The sequence below is a fragment of the Oncorhynchus clarkii genome, unplaced genomic scaffold, assembly GCF_045791955.1.
Source record: "Oncorhynchus clarkii lewisi isolate Uvic-CL-2024 unplaced genomic scaffold, UVic_Ocla_1.0 unplaced_contig_9814_pilon_pilon, whole genome shotgun sequence".
In the NCBI taxonomy this organism is placed as follows: domain Eukaryota; kingdom Metazoa; phylum Chordata; class Actinopteri; order Salmoniformes; family Salmonidae; genus Oncorhynchus; species Oncorhynchus clarkii.
The window spans coordinates 25,001-32,946 of NW_027259327.1; the positions used below are offsets into that span (position 1 = coordinate 25,001).

The window sequence follows — 7,946 nt, forward strand, 5'->3', positions numbered from 1 at the left end:
TATATTCTATTTGGCAATTTCATTCAAATGGAAAATGACTTATCTTTTACTCCCATATCCTCTGTCTCTAAGGCAACATACAGTAATACACCTTTTTATGCTCAATAATGTTTATACCTCCACAGCAGTTTCACTAGTTCACTGTTAGTCTACCTCAATTAACCCGTACCCCCAAACATTGACTCGGTACCAGTACCCCCTGTATATAGCCTCGTTATTGTTATTCTATTTTTTACTTTTTATTTGATTTGTTACTGTAATTGTTGGTTCAGGGCTTAAAAGCATTTAAGTAAGTAAACATTTCACGGCGCATGTGAGAAAATAACATTTGATTTGATTCTATCTTGTCTTGTGATGATGCGTCCTGCATGTATACTGTAAGTGAACTCATCACAGATCTGAATATCAAGAAGTCATCGTCTCTCGCTGTTGGGAACTTTCATTTTGACATGATTGGTTGTTTTATACTTGACGTGTGAAGCTGTCCCATAGACCTCCGTACATCCCCAGTCATTTCAGTCTTTGTTATGGGGGATGGTGTGAAACAGGTGGGGAGATGACTGATCTCTAACTAAAGCCAAAAAACTAAACATTTGGCGTGGGGTATAATTCTATTCGTGCGGCGATAAACTAGACTGTGAGAAAGAGAAGCAGAGAAAGAGGTTGTTTATGAGGCAATGAGAACGATCAGCCTTGTTCTATTGGAACAGTATTGGGACTGTGACTTCGGCACCTGCTGCTGAAAGTCATTATGTCCAGTGTTATAGCTCAGGGTTGTGTGTGTGTGTGTGTGTGTGTGTGTGTGTGCACGTGTGTGTGCACGTGTGTGTGTGTGTGTGTGTGTGTGTGTGTGTGTGTGTGTGTGTGTGTGTGTGTGTGTGTGTGTGTGTGTGTGTGTGATGTCCTTGGTCAATTCACTGGCTCTACTCTTGGGGACTCACAAGTCCTAACACCTCTGTGCCACAAGAATGTCCAGTAAATTTTTTAAGCCTATAGCCTTTTTCCTAGGTTAAATAAAGGTGGGTACCGCTAACAGATTAGACTTTCTCCCTGTTCCGTCCCTATAGACACCAGGCCGTGGCCCCACCATGCATGTGAGACATGACCAACAAGGCAGCCTGGGATAGCTCGAGCAGCCCCCCGAGCAGCATGGAGCCTATAGGTAATATATGGGGAATAGGGTGTCATTTGAACAGCGGCATGCATGTACATTTGATCCAAAATGGAACATTTGCTGTACGACTTGTATTAACATGAACTCTTAACCTCTGACCCCTGACTCTCCAGGCAGCTGCGCCCCCTTGGCCTCAGAGTCGGACATCTACCGCAGTGTCCAGGCCGTGCTCAGGGAGCTGGAGAGCCAACACCCCTCCTCTGTGCTCAATAAAGGTAAGGAGTTTCCACTAGACTCTTTATGGGGTTTACACACTGTTGAGTTGAGCAGAGCTGAGAGGTAGTGAACCGGCTTGCTTTCCAGTGAGCATTGCTCCGTTTCAGGTCAGGCTGCTTTTGTTGCACATTTCCAGTCTGGTTTGTTCAGAGGTGTTGCTAACTGGCTAGCTTCAACTGGTAGTGCTAGCTAGATGCATATAGCAAGCTTCATCAAGTAACCCCCACATTACTGACCCTAAGTTCAATAACGATACATATGGGTACCCTTATATCACAGGAGGCTGGGGAGGGGAGGATGGCTCATAATAATGGCTGGAAGGAAGTGAATGGAATGGTATCAAGCACATGGAAATGGTGTGTTTGATACCGTTCCATTTATTCCATTACTTTGAGCCTGTCCTCCCCAATTAAAGTGCCACCAGCCACCTATGCCTTACATACAAAGCAATTAGGTTTAAAATGGACTAAAGGTCCCCTGACTTGCCTCTCTACTCCACCGTCCAGAAGGAGTTGATCCTCTTTAATGTTCCGACCAGGCCATATTAATCTGCCCAAACCACATGAGGATGACACATAACCTCTGCCTGCCAATAATCTGAAAATTGCATTGAGTCAGCTATTAGTTTTATCCACGGTTTGGGTTCGTTGTGCAATGGAACAAAGCATCCGCACTGAGTCACACCAGCTATTTGTGTAGAGCTATGTCTATGGAAACAACAGAGAGTGTGAGTGCTGTTTAGTGCCATGTTTGTGGAAATGTTTGCAAGTGCTGAGTGTGTGTTTCTACTCGAAGGGATGCTAAGATGGACGCTGCACAAGAAGGTTCGGAACAATCCTGCCAACAGTCTCATTCTGGTGAGAGTCATCGTCAAGGAGCTGGAAAGGGTATGTCATCAGTGTGCGCCATTAGGCCATTCCGGGGCCTTATATGGAGAAATATAAGTCTCTGGGCCATTCATTATTAGTCTTCACTGTAGTGTCAAGAGACGTAATAAGACAATCAACGATTGCTACCCAAATCAACTTGAAAAGAACACTGAGATTGTCAAGGACATTGTGCAATGATGTGATACATGAATGTTATGTCTAGTGGGAACCAGGGGTGGATTGGCCATCTGGCATTTTGGGCAAATGCCAGATGGAAGGGTTTATTTTTAGCCCAGTGGGTCTGTCAAACTTGTATTTTTTTCTACACAAAATTATATTTAACTTGCTAATAATTAGCCGGTGTGGAGGCCTCAAGGAAAATAATTGTCCAATGTGTTAGAAATGCCAGGACCGATTTCTGGTCCCGGTCCGCCCCTGGGGGTAACAGACAAGCTATCTTCTACAGACAAACTTTGTATTAGTGAGTAACTGATTAACACAATAGTTTGTGTGCTTGTCTCTTGTTGTCTGCAGGCTGAGAGGGTAGACTGTCGGACACACATCATCCCCCTGCTCCACACACTCATCTATGCTGTCATCCAGGTAGGTTCCGGGAGCTTACGTTACACAAGGAAACACCTGTCAGACATGACAACAGCATCTTTACAGACCTGTCTCAGGGTTGGCTGGGGAGAAGCTTTCATTTGGGGGATTGGATCATTTCCCGCCACTGTTTTGATGAGCTCCTCTGATTCGATGAAGTCTTACTTCCTGTTAATCGTCTCCTACACTTCCTGGTCAGGCGAGGTCAGGACTCTGTACTGTCGTAGGCCTTTATCTCTTCTTTATCTGTTGGTGTCTACTAAAAGAGACAGTTATTGTTGTTACCAGAGCCATATGATGTATATTGAGGTTTTGGGAAGTTTGTGCAAGTATTTATGGAGGGAAATGGTACTATACTGTATTTAAGGGTTGTGTGTATGTACCATACCAATTGTGTTTGGTGGTTCAGGTAAGTCCGAGGACAGCTAACCGTGCTAACCGTGCATATATCTGTGTACGTTCCAGTCAGCCTATGTTCCTGACGACCTGTACAAGCGGGTGTACGACTTCTGTAAGAGGCTGCTTACCCTCCCCCAGCCCTACTGTACTGTAGGCCTCAGCTACACCAGACGCATGAAGACAGAACGCTACACACCAGGTACTGAAAGCAACATACATCCTTCGTCCAACCGAATTATGTATTTTTCTATTATGTGTTTAGGTAAGACTTTATTGGTAGACTTGACTGTCTTCGAAAGGTGATCATCGTTTTACTGTAAAACACGTTATAATGAAGAGGGATGTTTGTTTTCCACGTGTCCACTGGCCGTAGTACGAGAATGCCACGCGTTTTAAACGTGTCCACTGGCCGTAGTACGAGAATGCCACGCGTTTTAAACGTGTCCACTGGCCGTGGTACGAGAATGCCACGCGTTTTAAACGTGTCCACTGGCTGTAGTACGAGAATGCCACGCGTTTTAAACGTGTCCACTGGCCGTGGTACGAGAATGCCACGCGTTTTAAACGTGTCCACTGGCCGTAGTACGAGAATGCCACGCGTTTTAAACGTGTCCACTGGCCGTGGTACGAGAATGCCACGCGTTTTAAACGTGTCCACTGGCTGTAGTACGAGAATGCCACGCGTTTTAAACGTGTCCACTGGCCGTGGTACGAGAATGCCACGCGTTTTAAACGTGTCCACTGGCCGTAGTACGAGAATGCCACGCGTTTTAAACGTGTCCACTGGCCGTAGTACGAGAATGCCACGCGTTTTAAACGTGTCCACTGGCTGTAGTACGAGAATGCCACACGTTTTAAACGTGTCCACTGGCTGTAGTACGAGAATGCCACGCGTTTTAAACGTGTCCACTGGCTGTAGTACGAGAATGCCGCGTTTTAAACGTGTCCACTGGCTGTAGTACGAGAATGCCACGCGTTTTAAACGTGTCCACTGGCCGTGGTACGAGGATGCAACGCGTTTTAAACGTGTCCACTGGCTGTAGTACGAGAATGCCACGCGTTTTAAACGTGTCCACTGGCTGTAGTACGAGAATGCCACGCGTTTTAAACGTGTCCACTGGCTGTAGTATGAGAATGCCACGCGTTTTAAACGTGTCCACTGGCCGTGGTACGAGGATGCCACGCGTTTTAAACGTGTCCACTGGCTGTAGTACGAGAATGCCACGCGTTTTAAACGTGTCCACTGGCCGTGGTATGAGAATGTCACGCGTTTTAAACGTGTCCACTGGCTGTGGTACGAGAATGCCACGCGTTATAAACGTGTCCACTGGCCGTGGTACGAGGATGCCACGCGTTTTAAACGTGTCCACTGGCCGTAGTACGAGAATGCCACGCGTTTTAAACGTGTCCACTGGCCGTGGTACGAGAATACCACACGTTTTAAACGTGTCCACTGGCTGTAGTATGAGATTGCCACGCGTTTTAAACGTGTCCACTGGCCATGGTACGAGAATGCCACGCATTTTAAACGTGTCCACTGGCCGTGGTATGAGAATGCCACGCGTTTCAAAAATGTGTCCACTGGCCGTGGTACGAGATTGCCACGCTTTTTAAAAAATGTGTCCACTGGCCATGGTACGAGATTGCCACGCTTTTTAAAAAATGTGTCCACTGGCCGTGGTACGAGAATGCCACACTTTTTTAAAAACGTGCCCACTGGCGGTGGTACGAAAATGCCACGCATTTTTTAAAAACGTGTCCACTGGCCGTGGTACGAGCATGCCACGCTTTTTAAAAAACGTGTCCACTGGCTGTAGTACGAGAATGCCACGCGTTTTAAACGTGTCCACTGGCTGTAGTACGAGAATGCCACGCGTTTTAAACGTGTCCACTGGCCGTGGTACGAGCATGCCACGCATTTTAAACGTGTCCACTGGCTGTAGTATGAGAATGCCACACGTTTTAAACGTGTCCACTGGCTGTAGTACGAGAATGCCACACGTTTTACACGTGTCCACTGGCCGTGGTACGAGAATGCCACACTTTTTAAAAAACGTGTCCACTGGCTGTAGTACGAGAATGCCACGCGTTTTAAACGTGTCTACTGGCTGTAGTACGAGAATGCCACGCGTTTTAAACGTGTCCACTGGCCGTGGTACGAGCATGCCACGCATTTTAAACGTGTCCACTGGCTGTAGTATGAGAATGCCACGCATTTTAAACATGTCCACTGGCTGTAGTACGAGAATGCCACACGTTTTAAACGTGTCCACTGGCCGTGGTACGAGAATGCCACACGTTTTAAACGTGTCCACTGGCCGTGGTACGAGAATGCCACGCGTTTTAAACGTGTCCACTGGCCGTGGTACGAGATTGCCACGCGTTTTAAACTTGTCCACTGGCCGTGGTACGAGAATGCCACGCGTTTTAAACGTGTCCGCTGGCCGTGGTACGAGAATGCCACACGTTTTAAACGTGTCCACTGGCCGTGGTACGAGAATGCCACGCGTTTTAAACGTGTCCACTGGCCGTGGTACGAGAATGCCACGCGTTTTAAACGTGTCCACTGGCCGTGGTACGAGAATGCCACGCGTTTTAAACGTGTCCACTGGCCGTGGTACGAGAATGCCACGCGTTTTCAACGTGTCCACTGGCCGTGGTACGAGAATGCCACGCGTTTTAAACGTGTCCACTGGCCGTGGTACGAGAATGCCACGCGTTTTAAACGTGTCCACTGGCCGTGGTACGAGAATGCCACGCGTTTTCAACGTGTACATCCTTTTGACCCACAGGAGTGCTGTATCAGAGGATGGTGGTCGCAGAGCAGAGCCTGAAGAATGACTACCATCCCTTTCAGGAGAGGTGAGAGGACAACCTAACTTGCTGTTGCATACAACACGGTGACACAGTACAGTGTAGAAGCCATTTTTCCTTATGGTATAGAAGGACATGCTGTTTGTAGATAAAGTCGTAGTAACAGTAGCTTGCATGTGAACTGCCGGGGAACTGGTTGATCAAGGATAACCAAAGGCAATAACTCAATTTCTCCTACGGTCTCCTAGGGTGTTTGTGTTCGCCGATCCGGCGGTCTTCTCCGGCCCCCACAGTGAGGCGCTGAGGGGGGACATCGAGGCCTCGGGGTCAGGGGGGTATCTGAATCCCCTTGACCACATGCGGAGCGTGGTCCAACACTCCATCCAGGCTGCTCTCGGAGGGGAGCTGTGTCACAGTCCTAAACTGGCACAGGCACTGAAGGTCAGTGTGGTTGTGTTAACATTGAGTTTCGCTATGAAGTTTCTTCTTCTCTTAAAGTCTGGTGTTTCGCTATGCGTATGTGATGATGGGGTTCAGGCTAAAGGTTCTTGGTAAAAGCCTTCATTTAACTTAGTTTCTTTCTTTCTTTTCGTCTTTATTTGTTCTCCCGTCCATCCCTCTTCGGAGAACAGAAACCTGTTTTATGGTCTTGGTATTTGTTTGATCTCGGTTTGACGTTGGTTTTGTTTTCGCAAATGTTGCTGTGTTTTGTTCAAAGTTATCTAAATCAATACCTCTTTGTGTTTGATACTAGTTTCTATTTCAATTTGCACCAAAGCAAAGCTCAGTAAGCTAAAGTTGTCTACTGGTGCCTCATACATGCCATCTCAGTCATATTCAGCAACACACTTAACCAGAAATGATCTATAATGTCTTAATAGCGTGTTGTTTAGTTGTGTTGTTCCATGATCTAACAGAGGTTGGCACCATTCCCATTAAAAAACACATACACACACACACACACACACACACACACACACACACAGACACTGGTCCTAATATAACACTCATCTCAACAGGATGTGTCAAAGTCAGACTTCCAGATGTGTTTGTCTGGTCGCTGGTGGCCTTTCACCTGTATTCTATTCATAGACGTGTGTGTGTGTGTGTGTGTGTGTGTGTGTGTGTGTGTGTGTGTGTGTGTGTGTGTGTGTGTGTGTGTGTGTGTCTATGTAACACTCATCTCAACAGGATGTGTCAAAGTCAGACTTCCAGATGTGTTTGTCTGGTCGCTGGTGGCCTTTCACCTGTATTCTATTCATAGACGGTGTGTGTGTGTGTGTGTGTGTGTGTGTGTGTGTGTGTGTGTGTGTGTGTGTGTGTGTGTGTGTGTGTGTGTGTGTGTGTGTGTGTGAGCGAGTGTGTGTGGCAGGAAATTGGCCAGGACGTGGAGCCGTACTTCCAGGAAGTTGTGGCCAGTCTGGAGCAGAGTGTGGAGGAGGGCAGTAAGGGGGAAGGGGTGGTGCTGAGGGGGAGACTGGGACAACTCTACAGAGAGATCCTCACGGATACTGACACATCAGGTACAGTATCCTTATCATAGAGGGGTCATCTTTTGACTGTTTGAAACCAAAACCAAATGATCTAAACAGCATCCAGACATTATCTCCCATTTCCTTTAGACTAGCATTTGGTTTCTGTTTCCAAGTGAAACTGGAAGGGTAACGTTACCGTAGACAACACACAACCGTTATTAATAGATCGCTGTATAGCAGTCACTCTGACTCAGGGACCGTTATTAATAAATCGCTGTATAGCAGTCACTCTGATTCAGGGACCGTTATTAATAAATCGCTGTATAGCAGTCACTCTGACTCAGGGACCGTTATTAATAGATCGCTGTATAGCAGTCACTCTGACTCAGGGACCGT

General features: G+C 46.9%; 1 protein-coding gene across 1 annotated transcript in view; it reads left to right on the forward strand.

The window, feature by feature from the left end:
- LOC139399966 (phosphoinositide 3-kinase regulatory subunit 6-like) overlaps nt 1–7,598 on the forward strand; it is a gene marked incomplete at its 3' end in the record, with an annotated part of 8,402 nt that extends 804 nt beyond the window's left edge. The window contains exons 2-9 of the mRNA XM_071145101.1: nt 1,068–1,162; nt 1,288–1,389; nt 2,186–2,277; nt 2,794–2,862; nt 3,328–3,460; nt 6,054–6,123; nt 6,324–6,516; nt 7,448–7,598. Coding sequence (XP_071001202.1) covers nt 1,102–1,162; nt 1,288–1,389; nt 2,186–2,277; nt 2,794–2,862; nt 3,328–3,460; nt 6,054–6,123; nt 6,324–6,516; nt 7,448–7,598 — 871 coding nt within the window. The remainder of the gene's footprint in view (nt 1–1,067; nt 1,163–1,287; nt 1,390–2,185; nt 2,278–2,793; nt 2,863–3,327; nt 3,461–6,053; nt 6,124–6,323; nt 6,517–7,447) is intronic.
- Nucleotides 7,599–7,946: the final 348 nt, after the last annotated feature.